We start from the raw sequence: 21583 nt of genomic DNA, 5'->3' as shown, positions 1-21583 counted from the left end.
CCTCAGAGCTGCCGTCTCCCCCTCCCAATGCCCTACATCTGCCTAGGGTATTTTCCCAAAAAGACCAGCAGGTGGCGCTAAGGTTTCCCTTTCTCCAGTGCTGGACTAGAGGCCAGACCCCCTTTAAGACCCTCTCTTCTCCCTTTTCTCCTCAGCAGCGACAAAAGTGGATCTGTGACCTCTAACTGACTTCTCTCCTTTCTGCTGCTCCTGTGATGGAGATCTGAGGAGACTCCAGTTGTTCCTGCAGGCCCCTGGTTGAGGGAGGGGCAGGGGGTCCCTAGGGGCCAAGCTGCAGCTGGTAGGGCGGGGAAGGCAGGCAGACAGGCAGGGCGGGGCGGCATCAGCTGCCAAGAGAAAAGAGAAAGATAGAAAAAGGACAGGGAAGGTGCTCTGGCTCCCGGCTCCTACCCCAGGCAGGCCAAAGGCCCAGCTGAGGCTCACCCTAGGACAAGGTATGTGCCTGAGGAAACAGATGGAGCTGCAAAGTTAGCTCTGAGGGTACAGAGGGCAGGGTGGTAAGTTTCTGCAACCCCTTCCTGGAGGCCCCTTCCACCTCACCCTTTCCAAGGGGACTAGATAGAAACTTGGGAAGGGGGACAGGGAAGGAGTCCTAGGGTAGGCATTAGAAGAGAATAGTTCTGTTGCTCTTGTGTTACTGTGAATTTGTACCAGGCACTTTGCAACTGTGTCTCGTGTGTGTGTGTGTGTGTGTGTGTGTGTGTGTGTGTGTGTGTGTGTGTGTGTGTGTGTACGGGCTAGCCCTGAAGCTTGAACTCAGGGCCTGGGCTCTGTCCCTGGGCATTTATTTTTCCTTGCAAGGCTAATGCTCTACCACTTGAGCCACACACAGTTCCACTTCTAGGTTAATCAGAGTCCCACGGACTTTCATCCTCAGGCTAGTTTTGAACTGTGATTCTTAGATCTCAGCCTCCTGAGTAGCTAGGATTACAGGTGTGAGCCACCAACATCCAGTTTGCCCCTGTTTCTTAATCTAAAACTAATCTAGATGCTGAGTATGTCCCCTAGATTCTAGGGCTTAGTGGTAGCAAGCTTGACTAGTATACATAAGGTCCTGGGTTCAACTCCCATCCCTACAAACAAAATAAGTCAAAAACCCTAACTGTAAGATGTTCCTTTCCCAGCTCTCTCAGGGCCTCTGGAAAACCTTTAAGACAAAGGGATGTCCCTCAATGATTTGGACAGATGGGTGGCCCCACCTGTCTCAGGGGACAGATGTCCTGCATCTTTCCCCCCTCCCCCCCCCCCCACTCCCATGTCCTGCCTCTCTCCTCAACCTTGTTTTGTTCTCTGACTGGGACTTGAGTTAGAAAATGTCATTGGTAGAGGTGGGAGACTTCTCTGGCTGCCTAGTGTCCCCATGGCCTTCTCATTAGGGAGAGGTTTGTGGGTTCAGGGTGAAGCCCTCTCTCTGCTCCTAAGATCAGGAAAGGAGTGAGTTGGGCAAGGGGGTGTGTATGGACACAGACAGGCACATAGATGTCCCCAGGGTAATGAAGGGAGGTTCATCAGGCCCTTTCATTAGCCGTGGCTGCCAGCCACATCTTCAAAGCACTCTTCTGCACTTTACAGCCATTAGCTCAATCACCATTCCCCCAAATTTGGCCTGAGCCCCTACCCACCCGACCCCACAGTTGTTGAAGATTGCTCTAGATTGTTCCAGATTGTTTTCTGGTGGGGAGATGCTCAAACAGGCAGAATCCCAAGGATCTTAGGTGTGTGAGGTCAGTCTAGGCAGGGAGATGGTTGAGTCAGCAGTTGACAGTTTGGAGAGTCAAAGCAACCAGGGTTCAAGTCCTGATTGCCAGCGGTCCTGGCACAAGGCAGTCTATGCGTGAAGGGCGCACAGTCAGGCCAATCTGATGGGCTGCGGGCAGTGAGACTTGAGCCCTGGGTGTGGAACCTGGCAGATGCTCCAGATTGATCTATTATGGAGATGAGGATGGAGGCGCCAAGAGAAAGGGCTGGTGCGCTTGCGGAGTCCGAGGACCCCTTCTGGGTCCACCGCACACACTGAGCATCTGCTGTGTGCACCCGGCACCCTATGGTCCCCCCATGCTGACTGTGAGTCCTCCTCTCCGCAGCAGGGCCTGTGAGGAGTGGGCACCCCTGGCCGCTCTCGAGCACGGAGCAGCATCGGGGGCGCGTGTCCTCCCTCTCCTTCCCCAGAGGGCAGGGATTGGGGCTGGGGTGACCGCGGTGGGGTGCTGCGGCTCCGGCTCCTGGGGGGGGGGGGGTTAAGGAGCCGCCAGTCCCCGAAGTCTCTCGGTGCCCGGGCCTCGAAAAAGTGGGATGGGGGGCCGGAGTGGGGGCGCCCTCCGCCCCTCACCCCGCCCCCGCGCATCTCCCCGCAGCGGAGGCGCCCCGCCCCCCGGGCGCCCGACGTGGACGCGGCCGCCGCCGCCACCGCCGCCGCCGCCGCCGCCGCCGCCGCGCGGGAGTCGCTGTCCGCGGAGCCGATATGCAGGCGGCGCGGGGCGGCGCAGGGAGGCCGGGCCGCGGGCCGAAGCTCGAGTGCCAGCGGCCGCCGGGCGCCGGAGCCGCGTCCCCCTGCGCCGCCCCGGGCCGGCCGGCCGGAGGAGCCGCCATGCACCCCGGGCCGCCGTGCGCCCGGCCACTCCGCACCGCGCTCCGCCTGTGGCTGGGCTGCGTCTGCTTCGCGCTGGTGCAGGCGGGTAAGGGGGCCCGGGGGCGGGGGGGGGGGGGCAGGGCCGGGACAGCCCCTCTTCCCCGCCACCTGGGAGTCCTCGGTCCCCTTCCTGCCCCCTAGGGGCCTCCTGTCTCCCGTGCTCCCGCCTACTGCCGCCCCCCCACCCCCTCTCCAACTCGACCTCAGCGACTCAGTACCTTCTTGACCCCTAGACCTGTCCTTCGGCCTCCAGACTCGGCCCCATCCCTCAGCTCCGGGGTTCTGACCTCCACCCTGTAATCTCACCCCTTCACCCCAGGTGCTTCCTTCGGATTCCTTCCTTGTCCCCATTTCTGATCCAAAGAGCAGCTGAGGACACCAGTTCTCCCAGCCTGGGCCTTCCTTCCGGTCCCCCATAGACCTCTCAAAGTCCCACAGGCAGCCCTGCCTGGCTTTGCAGGACCGTCTAGGAAGGGGGTGGAAACTGACACCTGAGGGTACAGGGTGGGCGAGGAATGGACCCCCCAGCCTGGTGCAGTGTCTGGCTCACCCATGGGGCCCAGTCTCTCCTGACATCCTGACTGTGCCTTCTGTCTATTGCTGCCTCCCTGGCTGTCTCTGTCTGTCTGTCTGTCTGTCTCTCCTCTTTGTCTCTCTCTCTGTCTCTGTCTGTCTCTGTCTCCTCTCTTTCTCTACTCATCTATCTCTCCATGGCTCAGCACTCTCACCCTGCTTCTGTCTGAATCCTCCACTTGTCTGTTCTCTGGGGCTGTGTCTGCCGCCACCTGTCTGTGTCCTTCTGTCCCTTTGCATCTCCCTGTCTTGCCTAACCCCTGGGCCTCAAGTCTATCTATCTGTAGGGTGCTGGATTACTACTTAGGCAGCACCTGCAGGGGGAAGGCACAGAGGCCTTGTTCACACACCTCTCCTGGGTCTTCCTGCCCGGATTCCTCTTTCCCATGGTTCTCCACCTATGGTTCTGATTCCCCCATTCATCATCTTCTCCCACCTAGAAAGCTTAGTCCTGCCCTCTTGACTCTCCAATGAGAGGCTTTGCTCTGAGTGCCCATCTACTTTAGCTCCCTCCCCACCTGCCCCTCGGGGCTGGCAGAGTGTAGGGAAGAGGCTCCTCATGGAGACCCCTCCCCAGCCCGCATTCTGCCCAGTTCACCACAGTTCAGGGATTTTTTTTCTGTTTCCCCTCACTCCCACCCTAAGTATCACTCCTGCTTGGCTCTTCTCCACTTCTGAGTCTCCTTCCCTCAAGGTCACTCACTTGACAGTGCAGGACTGTAGAAAGAGCACAGGACTGGGAGTCCTTTTGGTTGTTTTTCATCAGACTAACCAGCTTCTGCAACTTTGGTCACGTCCATACCTAACCATCCAGTCCATTAGCTCTGGCCCTGACTTGACCAATCAGTTTTAGACACGGACCCCTGGGTGGAGCCAGCCAATGGGCAGCAGAGGCTTCGGACACAGGCACAAAGATACTGGGGTCTCTCTGAGGAACTGATAGCTAAGTGGCCTATTTGAGGCCATGGCTTTCCCCGTTTCCCTTTCTCACTTATGAGGTAGGGGGCTGGGCCTCATAGCAAGGGACACTGAGGCTCAGGTACCTCCCTGCCCCTGCAGACAGTCCCTCTGCCCCAGTGAATGTAACCGTCAGGCACCTCAAGGCTAACTCTGCAGTGGTCAGCTGGGATGTCCTAGAAGACGAGGTTGTCATTGGATTTGCCATCTCTCAGCAGGTAACCTTGAGGGCCCTTGGGAGGGGAAGATGCATTAAGATGACCCCTATCAAATAGGGGTCAGTGTGTGGTCAGTAGAGGAATACAAAGGAAAAATGAACACAGGGCAAGAGATAGGAGCCAAAGCTGCAAATTTGTCTTGAAGCTGGGATCCCAGAAGGGCCTGAGTCAGGAGGGATTAGCAATTCAGAGCACTGATCTGATCTTAGGATGCTCTGATGTTTAGGCCTTTGCTGTAGTTGTCTATAGATGTGTGGTCTTATACAACCTCCCTAGCCTCTCTGAGCCTGTTTTCTTAGCTGGAGGTGGTGGGATGATTGTGTATTTGAAGGGCTTGCCCCTGCCGGGAGGGGACCTGACCCACACTTGCCTCTGCAGAAGAAGGATGTACGGATGCTGCGCTTCATCCAGGAGGTGAACACCACCACACGCTCGTGCGCCCTCTGGGACCTGGAAGAGGACACGGAGTACATTGTGCACGTACAGGCCATCTCCATTCAGGGCCAGAGCCCTGCTAGTGAGCCGGTGCTCTTCAAGACCCCACGAGAGGCTGAGAAAATGGCCTCCAAGAACAAAGGCAGGCCTGGAGCATGCTGGATGAGCAGGGTGGGGCAGTTGGGCCAGAGCAATGGGTACAGCAAAGTACCCCGAAGTAGGAGGACCTCACAGAGCATAAGAAGGTTCACTCTAGAACCTAAGCACACTTGTACGCAATCCACCTTTGGATTGAGTCCAATTGCTACCATCCTAAGCAACCATCCGTATACCCTGTTCCCCGTACCCCCAACCCCAGGGTCTCTTTAGGCCAGGTGTGTGGGCACAGGTAAGTGTTTACTAGCATGGGCTTGGTCCTAGGGAAGTGGCTCAGGGATTAAAGGAGCCCTGGACTAGTATGTGTCTTTCCTCACAGAGGAGGTGACCATGAAGGAGATGGGGAGGAATGAACAGCTACGGGCGGGCGAGGTGCTGATCATCGTTGTGGTTCTTTTCATGTGGGCAGGTGAGTCAGGCTTTCAACACCTGCTTCCCTTATTCTTAGGAAACTGAAGTCCTGAACAGACTCTGTTATAATAAACAAGGGCAAGGGCTTGGAGATATCTGAGAAAAGAAGTCCCTGAGCAGCTCTGGGGGCCAAATCTAGCCCATTCCACCCACAATATAGCATGTTACTAGCTGCCTTGTAGGTTTATATGGAGTCCTTGGATTTCCTCTCTTTCGGAAGTTCAACCTTCTGAGGTGGACACATCCATAGCCCCTGAACCTCCTTCTTCTCTGGGGTTCTGGGGTTCCAGGGGCTCCAGACCTAGGAAGATCAGAGGAAGTCACTGCCTGGCTTCAGGCTAGGACATTCCCCTCCCCTCCCCATCCTTCACATCCAGCTGAGTCCACCCCAATGGAAATTCCAGCCATTCTTCGTTTTTTGTTTTTTGCTAGTCCTGGGGCTTGAACACAGGTCCTAGGCACTGTCCTTGAGCTTCTTTTGCTCAAGACTAACACTCTACCACTTGAGCCACAGTGCCACTTCCAGCCTTTTCTGTTTATGTGGTACTAAGGAATCAAACCCTGGGCTTCATGTATGCTAGGCAAGCATTCTACCACTAGGCCTCATTCCCAGCCATTAGAGTGATCTTACTGCCTCTGCTCACACTCTGCACCCTCTTGAGCCCTTCTTATAGAAGTTAGTTAGGAAAACTGCTCTCTTTTCTTGCTGGTCCCTGAGCTCCCTGAGAATAAAGTCCAAGTGTCATTCATTGTTCTGCATTTACTAACCACTCCATTCCCAAACTTAGAGTTATTGTCATGACTGAGAAGGGCCCTGCACTTGCAAGGAACCCAGTCTTGAAGAAAGCTAGGCCCAAACTTAACTGTTAATTCACTATGATGAGGTGCTATAAGAGCACCTGTATGGAGCAGAGCAGAGGACATTCATTCTGCATCCAGTAGAAATTGAGAAAAACACAGAGGGGCTGGGAGTTGGATTTAGTGGCAGAGTGTTTACCTAGAACGCATTAAAAAAAACACAAAGTGGAACTAACATGGGTATTAAGCTTTGAAGGCTGAATAGGAGCTCACCAGGTAGCCAAAAGAGGAAAGGGGTTCTGGGTTACAGTGTGTTCAAGAAACAAATTAAGCTCAATCTTGCCAGGGCCACTTTGACCTGTGAGAAAACATTTAGTATTAGAATGTAGTGGTGAAACTGTAGACCAAACTCTTGAGAGTTCTGAACACCATTCTAAAGCCTGATTGGCACAGTGAGTGAGTGTTGAAAAGTTTGGGGGAAAAATGTTCCTTAGGCATGTAGAGAAACAGACACCAGAAGACAAAAAAAAAAAGCAGGAAAAACACATTAGAGTTGGCACGGGTAATGTTTATATAATCATAACAATAATAAACATAGCAAATTACTTTGAATTGTGGTGTAATTCTGTTAGGATGATGGAGAGGGAAGTAGGGGGAGTATTCAGACTTTATCTACCACAGTGGGAATTCAACAGACACCTAAAACAGATCGAGAAATACTATAAATATGCAGGTAAAATGGGGACCAGATCTAGAAGTACTGGAATTGGCAGCCTTAATACTGACTTTTAAAAATATGTTCATGTATTATTAGCTTGATAAAAGTGGACATTTAATGGGCCCCAGAGTTTATTCCCAGCCACAGTACACCTCCCAACTGCATTATGGCGTGCCCTTGAGTTGTTAATTTGACTCTCTCTCTCTTTCTTTCACGAGTGCTCTTTTTAATAACCTAAGCATGATAGGAGGTATCCCCACCGGGTTGTGAGGATTTAAAGGTGTCAGCACACAGCACAGGACCTGGCACATGTTCAACAAATGCTATTATTGTTTCTGATTTCCCCTAAAGGAAAGGAAAGCTGTCAGAGATTTAAAGGGAGAAGAAACACAATCATGTGTGCTGAGGGAGCATCAGTGAAAGGGATGGCTGGTGAGGGAATAGAAACAAGACCAGTTTCCCTGAAGAAAGAGACTATCTGGAGAGACTGTCAGTAAGCTCTGGTGGGGATGAAGCAGACAAGGCAAGAACTCAGGCCCTGGCCTCTGTTTTCCATTGTCCTGCCCAGGTGTCATTGCCCTCTTCTGCCGTCAGTATGACATCATCAAGGACAATGAACCCAATAACAACAAGGAAAAAACCAAGAGTGCATCAGAAACCAGCACACCAGAGCACCAGGGCGGAGGTCTCCTCCGCAGCAAGGTGAGGAGCAAGGCTTGGGCTACTGGGTGTCTCTGTGCCTTGGACACTGGTAGTCCCTGGACTGCAGAAGGGGTCAGCTCAGGGCCTGGCATGATTGCAGCTAGGCAGAGCCAAGCTTGGCTGCTGCTGGTGTGACACGGGACATTGAAAATTGATTTTGGATCCTCTCCTTTTACATTGTGCCAAGGGATAGTGGTATGATGGGACCGCCAGAGTAGGGGATGCTCAGCTCATTTCTGCTCCTCCTGTGCTGTTTGTCTCGGGCAGGAGTTCACCTCTGTACTTTCATTTCCCCTTCTGCAAAACAGATATGAAACCTTTTCAGTGCTTCCTCTGAGCAGCTCAGAAGAAAGTAGAGAATGCGAGAGGATCTCATGGCTCTGATGATGATTATCCAACAAACATCTGGCTTCTCTGCATCTCCTGCTCTCCTCCATCTTCTTGTATTCTCTGGCTTACTGTCTTCTCTTTCTGGCACCTTTTCCTGAAGCCTGTTATTAGCCCCATCTACAGAAGCACCTCAGAAATGCCAGTGGCTGAGGCTGTGCACAGATTCATATCTGCAGGAGGAGAGAGAACCAGCCAGTGGACGACTCTGCTGGGGGTAGACTGGGTATCAGGGCTCTGAGTCCAGGACTTAGTCTTGGCTATTCAGCTGTGCAAGGCCAAAGGCTGGGTGTGAAAAGGCAGAGACAAAATCTCTAGACAGGACTACTCTTTCTTTCCATGAGGGACAAGAGGTTGATTTTTAGAATGCAGCCTTGCTGTTCCCTTCTTCCTTCTACCCTCTGTTTCTCACCTTGCAAGAAGTCTATTCAACTAGCTCTGGCCACTTCTCTCATGTTTGTCCTCTCAGTTTCCAAACAAGCCATCAGTGAACATCATTGAAGCATGACTGCCTGTCTTCAGAGAGAAGGATTTTGTTTTTCTTCTCTGCTGGTCTCCAGGTACTGGGTACAGGGAGAAGGCCACTGCAGCAGGGAAAGCACAAGCTGCAGTTTTCCCTCTTCTCCCATAGTCTGATGAAAGAGGCTGATCTACAAACTCAAACCTGCAAAAAAATAAGCCACAAAACTAAAAGGCCTGGCCCCATTGTCAAAAAGGAAAAGCTGCATGAGACATGGCCTTCTGCCCCCTTGCTTCTCTTGGACTGGCTTCTTCTCTGAGAAAATGTATTGCTCTGGGAAATGAAAGAACCAAGACTAACAAACTGTCTTTCAGGCCAAGGAGGACTGGGGGAGCCGAAGGGCTGCTGTGTTACGGTCATGGCTTCATCAAGTCTCTTCTGGATCCAGCCATCAAGGACTTGTTTGTAGTATGCTACATACCTTTGCAAGTATGTAAGATGTTACCCATTTGTCTCTTTTGGAAAATAAGGCAGAGGGCCCCATTGCAGAGCACAGAGGATTCTCCCAAGGCCTGAGCTTATTGCCTGTATCTTGTCTTCTTTGACCCCTTATTTTGATGGTAAGATCATCGGTCTAGGATCTTAAGAAGACATGGGAGGTAATGTCTCTTGGAGTCTCAGCAGTGCCAACTTGAACTGAAAGGGCATATCCACAATCTGTAGACTAAGGGCTGCTAAGCCACCCTCGGGAGCAGAAGCTGCTAGAAGGCAGGCCCTGCCTGTAGCTGTCACTATTGGCCTTTGGGGTTTTCATATCTTGCCATCTCACCCAGGGTTATGAGTTCTCCAGGGTCCACATGTCCTTCCTGAGAGCCTAAGTGGTGTAAAGTGACAGGTTTCTCTACTGCCCCTTTCTGGTTTAAAAAAAAAATGGTGCTTGATGAAGAAAGACACTCTTCCCTGGGACTGACACACAGCTGCCAAATGCCTGCATGGGAAGAGGTGGATTCTGCATCTTCTACTGGTAGCCAAGGAGGGGAGAAGGATGTGCCTAGCCCAAGCCTGGCACACAGTAGGCACTCAGTAATGACAAGAGCACTGGCACCCCAAGCCAGAGAGCTGAAAGCCATCACCCTATGACCGCTCCCTTCCCTCCGGTCTATAAGAGCTTTCAGGCTGGGTCAGCCACCACTCTGCCTTGTCCAAGTATGGCAGCAAAGGGGAGGAGAGATGGAAAGAGATGTCAGCAATACTAAGGGCTTCCTCATGGGAGGGCATGAGGCTCCACTCATTGTCTTGTGACTTCCATCCCTGCTGAATGGGGCTGCAAGGCCAAGGCTCCTTAAGAGAGAGGTCCTTACCTCTAATCCAGTTAGAGCAATAACCACTTTTTAAATGTAAAATAAAAAGACAAATGAAAAGGCACATCCTTGTCTTCTGGTAAATGCCCAAATGTTGCCCTCTTTTTCTGGCAGTTGGCAGCAAGTCAGGATGTGTGGAGGAGGGAATCAGTTCTCTTCCATTTTGGCCTGCAGCTTCTTAGGGACATGCCTGCCAGCCAAGCTGGAGTTGGAAGGGAATTCTCGAACAGATGGGGGTGCACGTGTAGAAGAAAATAGCTGCTCCATCATCCTTTTTTTTTATGAGGCTCCCCCATGCCCAGCTGGGGCTGCCTCACAGCATAGGTATGCAGGCTGGTGCTTGTTTTTTGAAAACAAAGGGGTTTTCCTCTTTGGATAGGCTGGGTGATTTCTCCTGCCAAAGGGATACAATTCCTGTCTCCCTGGGGTAAAGTAGGGGTAAAGAATTACAAAGGCTGCTTTCTGAAGTTCAGTATTCACAGCATGCTGTTCTGGGCTGTTAAAGGAACATCATTAAGCATCCAACAGCAAACTGAAAGGCAGAGAGTAATGGTGCCATTAGCCTATGAGCTAACCAGTAAATGGGGCACCTCGAACATTCTTGTTCAGAGCCATGAAGAACTTGGAGACACAATGTCAGATGAGCAGAACTTAAAGGGTAGGTTGTTTAAAAGATTCTTAAAGCAGATGGAAAGCAGGAAACTGAAGAGCACACAGAACTCCAAGCCAAATCTTAGACACAACCCTCTGTGTCCAAATGATGGAGAGACCATCACTTGTTAGAGAGATGTCAGTGGGGCTTGGGGAATTCTGCAATGGAGGTTTCCAGTACTCAACTTTACTATAAAGGGCAAAAGAGAGGAGTAACCAGCACTCCTAGCATAGATAAAGCAAACTTTCCTTTCATTGTCTCCCTAAATGAAAGAGGATTGTGCATTTCCTAAATCAACTGTATTTGCAAAGTCAAACCCTGCAGCAATGACCAGGGATGTTATCCCTTCACCACTCACTTCTCACACAGCTCTGCAGAGATTTCCTCACATGCTGAGAAGGGACCAGGCAGTTCTTTGAAATGGAAGACACCTAACTTGCCAAACACAGCAGGCCTGTGGGAGGAATGCTGGACGGAGAGGCAGGAGACCTTATTGGTTCATTCTCTTTCTACCAAGAGAAGGGTCCAAAGAGAGCATTCCAAGAGCCTACCCATCTACTAGAGTTTCCCTCCTCGAAAGAGCGCTAGGATCTGAGAGGAGTTAAGACTGTTGGAGCAGGAATCCTTCCTCCTCCTACACCTGTCCTCTGATGCCTGGCTTCCCAGAATGAGACTCTAGAATCCATTTTTTAAGATCTCTAGCACAATCCTTTGCAGGAAGACGGAATATCTCACTAATCCATTTACATTTCAGACTTCTACTTTCTCATTCTCCTAATCCACTTGACAATTTTTGGATTTAGCTTTGAAGAAGTACCCTCAAGGACAAATTGCTTCTATAAATGAGACACCCTTGTTTTCCCTAGCTCCAGCCCCACCAGTAAGTAAATATCCAGGGGTTCAAGGCAAAGTGCAAAGCTCTGAGTTCAGATCTCAGCATGGCAAAAAACAAAAACAAAAACCCCAAACTACAAATATGGCTAGCTTGAAGCAAAATTGAGAAATCTTTGTACACAAATCGTTCCTGAGTGATGTAACACTTCAAGACTGCTTGAAAATGTATACAAAAGATTATATTCTACCTCAGTGGGCACTGTGGAGTTCAGTTTTCTGTTTATGGTATGTTCCAGTTGTTAGTGGGGGGGGGGGGGGGGAACAACACATACTGGATGAGCAGAGAGGAATGACAAGGCAGAAGCTTGTTCATTAAGGAATTCCAACTCTGACCAGCTGACACTTCCTGTGACAAGTGGAAATTTTTTCCTGACAGGTGCATACCTCTGATATACTCTGGAATTAGCTTGGGGATAATTATGCTTTTCTAAAAGCAGGCTAATACTAAGAAAAACAGAGGAATGTGCTTTCTAGTTTTAGGTGGCTGGATTTTCTTGTTCTATAAAAGCTCATAGTGAGCTTGTTAGAGAATGAGCTCATTCTTTCAGAGAAGGCCCATTTTCGCTTTTTCTCTTCATTTTTCCAATAACATGAAATGAACTGAGGATAAGGGACACTGATGTTTCAGAGAACTCAGTCTGGTCTCTGAAACCTTTGAGGCTGTAGTAGTAATACACTGCTAAAAAGGAAATTATTAAAGGATCATCTGCATCAGGAATACAATGACTATGTATAGGTCCAGAGTAGCACAGATTGAAGCCGGCCAAGGGTGGCTCATGCCTATAATCCTAGCTACTCAGGAGGCTGAGATCTGAGGATTGCAGTTCAAAGCTAGCCTGAGCAGAAAAAGTCTGTGAGACTTTCTCCAATAAACCAACAGAGAACCGGAAGTGGTGCTGTGGCTCAAGTGGTAGAGTGCTTGCCTTCTTGAGCTAAATAGCTGAGGGACAGCACCCAGGCCCCGAGTTCAAGCCCACAATGGACAAAAAAAAAAAAGAGAGTGTATCACAGATTGAGAATACCAGTTAGCTGAGTACTTATATTTATATTGAGCCTTTGCCTGGATAATATCAGAATACATATTTATCTAATATATATATTAGACAAAACATAGCTGGGCATAGTAGTTCATACCCATAATCCCAATATTTGGAAGGCAGGAAGATTCTAAGTCCAAGGCCAGCTGGGGCTACATAGTAAGTTCAAAGTCAGCCTGATTTACATTGATCCTGCATTAAAATAAAAATAAAAAGCTTATAGACTAACTGGCTAATGAGTGTCCAAGTATATTTTCTCAGCATGAGCTGGGATTTTTAAAGCACTGGCTGCCAGGAGTCATTGGCTCATGCCTCTAATCCTAGCTAATAAGGAGGATGAGGTCTAAGGATTATGGCTTGAGGCTTGTTCAGGCAGGAAAGTCTGTGATACTTGTAACTCTAATTAAAAAGAGCTGGAAATAGAGCTGTGGCTCTAGTGGTAGAGCGCTAGCCTTGAGCAAAAAACAAAACAAAACAAAAACAACTCAGGAATAATGCCCAAGCCCTGAGTTCAAGTCCCAGGACTGTACCAAAAACAAAACAAAAAAAGCAGCAATGGCTAATCTAGGTGCCTGCCCGTTTATCCTTCCTCCTGAAGATAAGTCCAAGAACCTCTGATTCATTAAGGAATCTAAAGAACATACTCCTACATCTACCCACCTATCCAACTTTCACCCCAGGTTTTTGGAGCAGCAGTTTCTGTAAAAGTTGCATTAAAAGCAATATTAATTTTGTACTACTAATTCTAGTGTCTCACATCTTCAAAGGAAGAATATCCTGAACTAGAATAGAATGGCTTCTTCCTTAATCAGTACCAGTTCTAGATAAGCAGGTAACAGTGACCAACCATGCAGCCATAGGAAGGAATACAAGTCACTGCCTTCCTGCTAAAGGCTGAGCCACCTTCTCCCTCTGCAAAAACAGCAGCACAGTGATATTTCAGGCTCTCCCTGTGTCAGACTCCTGACATGCACCATATGTAGCTGCAAATCCCAATCAATTTCAACATTTCTTAACTGCTGGAACGCCTTTCTCAACACTGTAATTTACCATCAAAAGAATAGAGAGCAAGCACCCTCGCCTTCCCAGAACCATATTCTATTAAATGCCACCCCACTCCCATATCCCACTAACCTACCTACGCAAAGGAGGAAAGCACATAACCCTTCTCCCAAGCCTGCAACAGACGGCCGCAATACATATGCCACTGACAAGAACTTTTATTTCTTTTTAATGACATTAAACACAACTGCTACAAGGGAAGAAACATGATAAAGAGGAGGCACTACACTTCCGTTTCATAACTGATCCTGACAACAATGCAAGTACATCAGAACCTGTTTTAGATGAAAACTATAGGCTATTTCAGGCTCCATTTTTAGAAGGAAAAAAAATAGCACATTTTTACTCTGCTTTGTCAAGACCCCTGTGGGGAGAATGTCATCACAGATGAAGAAAGCTAGGTAAGTAGTTAAATGCACCTAACCCTTACTCAAATTTAAACATATAGCAAAAAATCTACCTGAAATACTAGACTTACGTCAAACATCAAACGTAAGAGATATGCAGCTTTGAAAAGAGATTAAAACTCCAGTTTCTACCCATTACCATCTTAAGGCAAACATGCCAGATGAGTTTTCTTTGGCTTTGTTTTTCTTTTTAAAGAATACCATGTTAACCACTAGAGAACAGCTCTCTCCTCCCCCAGTCCAACAGATTTAATTAAGCTGCTAAAGCTTTGGAAAAACAGAATTATTTGAGCAAAGAGGAAATGTGATTGTCACATTTTCTAGTTAACCTGTCACTCATTTGATTTGGCAAAGGCAACACTCCTATTACACATTTAGTTTTAAAACCTTCCTGTACCAGAAGGGCAAGAACATCTCAGATGTTTGCCTAAGCAAAATGCTGTCTCAAGCCAGGTACCAGTGCTCATTCCTGTAATCCTAGCGACTCAGGAGGCTGAGATCTGAGGATTGCAGTTTGAAACTACCCCGGGCGGGAAAGTCCCTGTGAGACACTCATCTCCAATTAACCACCAGAAAACCGGAAGTGGCGCTGTGGCTCAAGAGGTAGAGTGCTAGCCTTGAGCTGAAGAGCTCAGGGACAGCACCCAGGCCCAGAGTTCAAGCCCCACAACCGACAACAAAAAATAAAATTAAATAAAAATAAATAAATAAAAATGCTGTCCCTTCACTCCTTGGGTTACCTGTGAGGAACAAGACAGCTGCAATGCTAGCTAGTCCAGCTATGTTTAATTTGAATTACGCTTTGGTCCCAAAGGTGGATGTTTGGCTTGTCTCACTTCATCAGGCTAATTTCAGGCAGATTAGAGAAGTGACCAGTGACATAAATGCCAATTACCCCAACTAAGGTAGTAGATTCTGACTACTGTTTTTGCATGGAATTCCTCTACTGAATTGTAATCACAGAATTTAAATCAAATGTCTAAGGAAAGAGAATCTTTGACTGGATAAAAAAAGTAAATAGAAACACCTATCTAATTTATCAGAGGCTTGAATGACCATGCTTTTCTCAAGTCAGTTTCTAAACTGGGGTAGGATTTTTAAGATAGCTTACATACATACAAAAATGGAGCTGATGAAAGAAAACTAGACAGAGGCTACAGGAACTATGAACACCTTCACAGGGTAAATAACAGCTGTGTGAGTGCCAGATTGCAAAACTTTCCAAAATGTTATCTAGAGATGTCTATAATGAGAAAATAACAAACTCCTAAGATATCCATTAAGAAAAATGCACAAAGTCTGTTAGCTTTGGTTATAATACCAAACCTTAAGATCAAGTAATGCATTTGTGCACGGCTCAATCACAATTCTATTAGACCCACTTGAGCCATTACGTGAAACTATGTATCTGCGGCTGGACCAACAGACAGTAATATCCAGGGTCTAAAAGTACCTATTAACTAATGATGGAGACAAGAGTGCCTCCTCAAAGGCTTCCATAGGAAAGAAGCACTTTGACTAACACCCTAAACTTAAGGTTGGGGAGCAGACAATGAAGCTTAAGATCAACAGACACCTCAGTAACACTGGTCTGCTGATCAGTGGACAACCTTTAATAAAGAAAACAAGAACGCCAATCTGAAAAGGCATATGGCATATTCAAGTCTAACATGATACAGAAATAGTATCTGTCGAACCCTAGGGAACAAAGTGAGTTGTTAGGGGTGGGGAGGAGGGAAAGGAGTATCTTAAAAAAGGGCAAAGAAGACAATCAGAAAACCACAAGGTATTCAAGAAAGGCTAGTCAGCAGTCTTCTGTCAACTAACAATGTATAAGATTTGTAAACAATATGTGCAAAATAAATTTAGCAGAAACTGAAAATAGCCAATAATAATAATAATGGCAGCTAATAGGTACAGAAAGGAGATTTATGTTTTTAATTCTTCCTTTCACTAGGATTTTTTTTCCTACTCCACCCTACTTCAAATGTCCTGATTACCAACTTTAAAATACTGACAAGTGTTCCAAGATTCAAATTTAAGAAGTAAAAAGGGTCATTAAAAGTGACATATCTACCAGCCTGGGCAGAAAAGTCTATGAGACTCCACCTCCAATTAACCAGCAAAATGCTGAACTGAAGGCATAGCCTCAAGAGATAGAGTGCCAGCAAGAAAGCCTATCAAGAGCATAAGGCCCTCAATTCAAGCTCCAGTACCAGCACATGTGCAAGCACGCAAACACACCCACTCTCACACAAAGTGACTTATATCCATTCACAAGACATCAGCAATAATTAACATTGGCTCATAGCCTGGTAAAGAATCTCTTCCTTACAGTAGATTAAAACATGACTTCTTTTGGGCACCAGAAGTAGGCTTTACCTCTACACAGAGGTGGATGTTCTGTTGAACCTGGGTTTTGGCTTAATGCTTGCCTTCAAGAGGCAGTCAATTTAAATTAAAACAAAAACAAAACAAACCCATCAATTTAACACTGCTTAAACACACACAAACACACAAAATCAGGAAGGTCCTCATACAAAAAAATTCAAGTCAGCAATGGGCATTTCCAAAAGGTGACAAGTTCGTTAAATAAAAATTTTGTGAAAAATAAACTTCAAAATATGTAAAGCACAAAACAGCAGAAAAGAGATGCTGCTCTGAACAGGGCCCTGGCTAGGACCTTCATTGCTGATGGGATGAAACATATGGACTATAGAAGTCTGGTAGACGCTTGAACCGATGGTGGCTTCGCTTGTTCCTGTCAACCCACTGAGTCAGACTGTATCTTTGCAGAGGTTTCTGTCGGAACCGGGCATAATTTCTATCAAGAGAGGGAGAATAAAAACAGGAAGCATATTTCAGCTGGAACAGCAATTTATACACAAAAGGCCAGGACTCTTAAAATTCTTATTTTTAGAACTGAGATTAATTTTCTTTTTCTTTTTGTCAGTCATGGTGCTTGAACTCAGGTCTTGGGCTCTGTCCCTGAGCTCTTTTGCTCAAGACTAGAGCTCTACCACTTTGAGCCCCACTTCTGGTTTTCTGGTGGTTAAGAGTCTCATGGACTTTCCTGCCTGAGCTGGCTTTGAACCTTGAGCCTCACATCTCAGCCTTCTGAGTAGCTAGGATTATAAGCATGAGTCACTGTCACCCAGCTTTAATTTTATATTTCTATTCTCATAATTTTATACTATTTCAAATATATGACAGCAATATCCTACTTCCTGCTAACTCACAATACCTCAGATATTAATCATTATATGTGCCACCAAGTATTCTTAAAAAAACTAATGTACAATAATATTTAGGAAGCCAGGTATTAGTGGCTCATACCTGTAATCCTAGGCTGAGATCTGAGGATTGCTTTTTGAAGCCAATCCTGGCAGAAAAATCTGTGAAACTCTTATTTTCAATAAAAAATAAGAAAAAATAAGAAAAAGCTAGAAGTGGTGCTATGGCTCAAGTGGTAGAGCACTAGCCTTGAGAAGCTCCAGACGGTGCCCATGCTCTGAATTTAAGCTTCAGGACTGGCATACACAAACAAATAATGTTTAGAAGCTGGGTTTATTTAAGGTCAGCTTAGACTACACAGCAAGATCTGAGAGAGAGAGAGAGAGAGAGAGAAGGAAAGAAGGAAAGAAGGGATGAGGGAGAGAGGGGCAGAGACAGACACAAAGACAGAGATATATCTTGAAGAATGAGATACAGAGAGAGAGAATAAATCATGTTTAAGTAAGGACAATGAAAAATATTTCTCCCTCTAGAAGCATTGATAGCAGGATCTGTTTCATTGCTTGCAGCAGACCTGCACTTCCAACATGAGTTCATTGACATATAGCTCAGGACACAGTTAAAATCTGAAACGATTTCTCAGATCAGTTTCATATTTGAAGTTTGAAGACTAAATAATAGCAGACAAGGCTGCACTGGAGGTCTAAGCAAGACCTAATACACAATCTTTTTTTTTTTTTTTTTAACTGAGGTTTGAACTCAGGTCCTCATGCTTACTTGCTTTGCTTGCTTGGTTGTTACCCTATAACCACAGTCATGTCCTCCAGATCTCAACCTCCTGAATGCTAGGATTATAAGCATGAGCTACTGGTACCCAGCTGGATCCATTCTGAACACCAAAAATGATCCTAATAACTATCTTGGAAGCTTTTTGTTTTTTTGGGTCCTGTCATGGGGCCTGAACTCTGGGCCTGGGCGCTGTCCCTCAGCTCTTCAGCTCAAGGCTAGCACTCTACCACTTGAGCCACAGCACCACTTCCGGCTTTTTTCTTTTTGCTTATGTGGTGCTGAGGAATCGAACCCAGGGCCTCTGGCATGCAAGGCATGCGCTCTACCACTGAGCCACCTTCCCAGCCCCTTGGAAGCTTTTTAAAGACATGGCTTCTTAGCCAGATGTGGTGCTACATACTTGTAATCCCAGCTGAGCCAGAAGGATCTTGAGTTTGAGGTCAGTCTGGGTGACAAGGTGTGATTTTTGGCTCTTTCCCCAGATGTAATGACTCAGAATCCTTGGAGTCAGGGCCTAGACATCTATACTTACAGATATCTCAATAGGTAGTTATAAGGAGCATAGGACTATAAATAATACAACAGTACCTGACATTTATTCTATCACTATAGATATTTGCTTCATTCTTTAAACATTTCATCATCCTAAAAACTAGTGAAACCCACTAGACCTGATGGTTTACACATGTAATCCTAGCTATTCAGGAAACTAAGATCCTAGGGTCATAGTTCTCCAACTAAACACCAGAAAACTGGAAGTGGCCCTGTGGCTCAAAGTGGTAGAGCTCTAGCCTTGAGCAAAAGAGCTCAGAGACAGCGTCCAGGCTCTGGATTCAAGCCCCATGAGCACCACTACCAATAACAACAAAGCCAGGCTAGAGGTTTGGTTCTAGTAGAAGGCAAGCTGTGGACAAGAGACTCTTAAGTTCAGACTAGTACTTGCCAAAAAAAGAAAAAGGAAAAAGCTAGTGAAATTATACTAGGAAAGGACTCTCAACTTCTTGCACAAGTAGGGAAACTAAGGCTCAAGTTAAATAATTTGCCCAGGTCATTACACAGAAAAGTTTTAATTTTAATTCATTTCTGATTCTAAAATTTATATAATAATAAATCTATTACATGGTCTTTTTCTTTTTGTGGGATAGGAATGGGGATTAAACCCAGGACCTTGTACATGCTAGGAAAGTATCTACCACCAAGCTACACCTCCAGTCTATACTGCCTTTCTTTCTGAGAAGTGCTATGATTTTGATGTTTAAAAGACATGAAGAAGCAGGGCATGATGGTGCACATCTGTAATCCAGCTCTTAGGAGGTCAAGATAAGAAGGTTAAGAATTCAAGGTGAGCTAGAGTATATATTGAGATCCTGTATAAAACAAAACAAACAAAAACAGAACAGCAGGAAGCTGGAAGCCTACAATCCTAACTATTCAGGAGGACTAAGTTTCTAAGGCAGCTCAGGCAGAAAAGCCTGTAAGATTCCATCTCTAAAATAACTAACAAAAAGGAGGCATGGGCTCAAGTGATAGAGTACCTTTCTAGCAAGAAAGCCTATCAAGCGCAAGGTCCTGGGTTCAAATCCTAGTTCCACCAAAAAAAAAAACAAAACAGGGATTAGGAAACCAGTGTAAATAGAACTGAATGAACAACAGAAAAAGTAGCAGGAGATGAGGTTAGTGAAGTTACATCAAAGCATAAAGGCATTTTTGAGGGCCTGTGAGGACAGGAAGATAAGATTATGGGAAACCACAAGGAAACTAAGCAAAGAAGATAATATGACTAATGCTTTTAAAGAATCTCTTTGGCAGCCAGATGCTGGTGGCTCATTCCTATAAGTCTAGCTCCTTGGGAGGCTGAGATCTGAAGACCAGGTTCAAAGCCAGTGTGGGCAGGAAGTCTTATGAAACTTTATTTCCAATTAACTACCAAAAGAAATTGGAAGTGGCTCACGTGGTAGACTACCAGCTTTGAGAGAAAAAAAAAAAATTGCTCAGAGAAAGTACCCAAAGCCCTGAGTTCAAGCCTCAGGACTGGCACAAAACAAAACAAAACAAAAAAACTCCTTTGGCTACTGAGTTAAGAACAGTAGGCAGGCAATGTCAGAAACAGGGAGAACATTTAGAAAATTCACAAAATCTAGGTCAAATAATGAGAAGTGGTCATGATCTGGATATGTAGAATCTACAGGATTTGCGGATGGACTAAATGTACAGAATTATTAAGGAGTCAAAGATAATTTGAAGGGTTTCTTTTGGCAGTTAATGGAGTTTGAACCTAGGACCTCACGCTTGCTAGGCAGGTACTCTATCACATGAAGCATCCCCCTACTCCAAAGTCTTTGAGTATTAATCTAGGTAAGTACTCTACTATTTGAGCCACATCCCAGTCCTGTTTGCATATTAATCTATAAAGCTGAACTACATAAAGAACCCAGACTTGAGAATTAGAAAGATCTTTGACATCAATTAGTCTAACATCTTTATTCTGCTGATGAGATGACAAGAAAAGTGAAGTGATTTGATTAAAATCATGCCAGTTAACTATTACAAAGCTAGTATCAGAACCCGTTTCCTGGGTTTCATTCTAGTTCTTTTACTTGGTGCCAGATCTGGGCTTGAACTCAAGATCTAAGCATTGTCCCTGAGGTGTGTGTGTGTGTGTTTGTAGTGTACTCAAGCCTAAGCAGTGTCCCTGAGGTTGTGTATGTGGTGTGTGTGTGTACTTAAAGCCTAAGCACTGTCCCTGTGTGTGCACAAATGCACACACATGCACAAACACACAATCCTAGGCCCTGGGAGCTGTCCCTGAGCTTTTTTGCTCAAGGCTGGTGCTCTACTACAGGAGCCACAGCTCCACTTCTGGCTTTTTTGATGATTAATTGGAAATAAGAGTCTTACAGACTTTCCTGCCGGGGCTGGCTTTAAACCCCAATCCTCTGATCTCAGCTTCCTGAATTGCTAAGATTACTAGAGCTCTGCTTTTTAACTCCAGTTCTTATCTTTCATTTCCCCCCACTGTAAATACATAACTAAATCCCAACTCCCCACCATCTTTCCCTGAAGCCAAATTCCACCCTTTTCTTCTTCTAATTATCTACTCACCGAGTAGTAAGATCTGAAGGATGCTGCCAGTCTGGGTTCTGCATATGAACTTGATCCATCAAAGTATCCAGCTCCCCGGAAGTACCTGTGAAAAAGACCAGTGGTTAGGAAGCAGTTTTCTAAATAGTGGTTAGGAAGCAGTTTAGAAAACTACTATGTCAGCCTAAATCAAAGCATATGCTTTCAGAACAGAAAAATAGGTACTAGTCTTTCTTTTTGCCAGTCCTGGAGCTCAAACTCAGGGCCTGGGCACTGTCCTTGAGCTTCTTTTGCTCAAGGGTAGCACTCTACCACTTATGCCACAACTCCATTTGTGGCCTTTTTGTTTATGTGATACTGAGGAACTGAACCCAGGGCTTCCTGCATGCTAGGCAAACACTCCACCACTAAGCCACAATCCCAGTCCAGGAACTAGGCTTAGTAGCTAATTATGATTATTATAAACCCCAAAACTTCAAGGCAAAGTGAGGAGCTGCTCTTATATGACAATGAAACGGTAACGGCAGCTGTTATTCATATACTCAACATTAGCTCCTACAATAAAAGAAGTTTACTAGTCCCTAAGAACATGCTAGTGAAA

At 46.3% G+C, this 21583-nt stretch overlaps 2 protein-coding genes across 11 annotated transcripts in view; one reads left to right on the top strand and one right to left on the bottom strand.

Annotated features, from left to right (window-relative positions):
- Positions 1-2596: 2596 nt before the first annotated feature.
- Positions 2597-9699, top strand: Fndc5 (fibronectin type III domain containing 5). Of its 3 annotated transcripts, none has more exons than XM_042679465.1 (6): positions 2607-2696; positions 4283-4398; positions 4777-4975; positions 5309-5398; positions 7485-7618; positions 8840-9699. In XM_042679465.1, exons 1-6 carry the CDS (start codon positions 2609-2611, stop codon positions 8960-8962), a joined length of 750 nt encoding a protein of 249 aa, XP_042535399.1. In that variant the 5' UTR covers positions 2607-2608; the 3' UTR covers positions 8963-9699. The 3 variants fall into 3 exon arrangements, with proteins under 3 accessions (XP_042535391.1, XP_042535399.1, XP_042535405.1); XM_042679471.1 differs by having other exon boundaries at positions 8475-8924; XM_042679457.1 differs by having other exon boundaries at positions 2597-2696; positions 7485-8924.
- A 5780-nt stretch (positions 9700-15479) lies between these two features.
- LOC122106318 (S100P binding protein) overlaps positions 15480-21583 on the bottom strand; it is a 32853-nt gene continuing 26749 nt past the window's right edge. For 7 of the 8 annotated variants that reach the window (XM_042677681.1, XM_042677705.1, XM_042677697.1 and 4 more), the window contains 2 exons: positions 21004-21088; positions 15480-16702 (listed from right to left, as the gene is read on the bottom strand). In XM_042677681.1, the coding sequence (XP_042533615.1) occupies positions 16564-16702; positions 21004-21088 (224 nt within the window). In that variant the 3' untranslated portion in view covers positions 15480-16563. Of the gene's footprint in view, positions 16703-21003; positions 21089-21583 lie in introns of those variants that run through there. The other variant, XR_006147150.1, reaches the window with a different exon arrangement.

This window comes from Dipodomys spectabilis, unplaced genomic scaffold (assembly GCF_019054845.1).
Source record: "Dipodomys spectabilis isolate Male_0828 unplaced genomic scaffold, ASM1905484v1 ptg000002l, whole genome shotgun sequence".
NCBI classification, from domain to species: domain Eukaryota; kingdom Metazoa; phylum Chordata; class Mammalia; order Rodentia; family Heteromyidae; genus Dipodomys; species Dipodomys spectabilis.
Note: the sequence above shows the minus strand (reverse complement) of the source record. Positions and strands in the feature narration are given on the sequence as shown.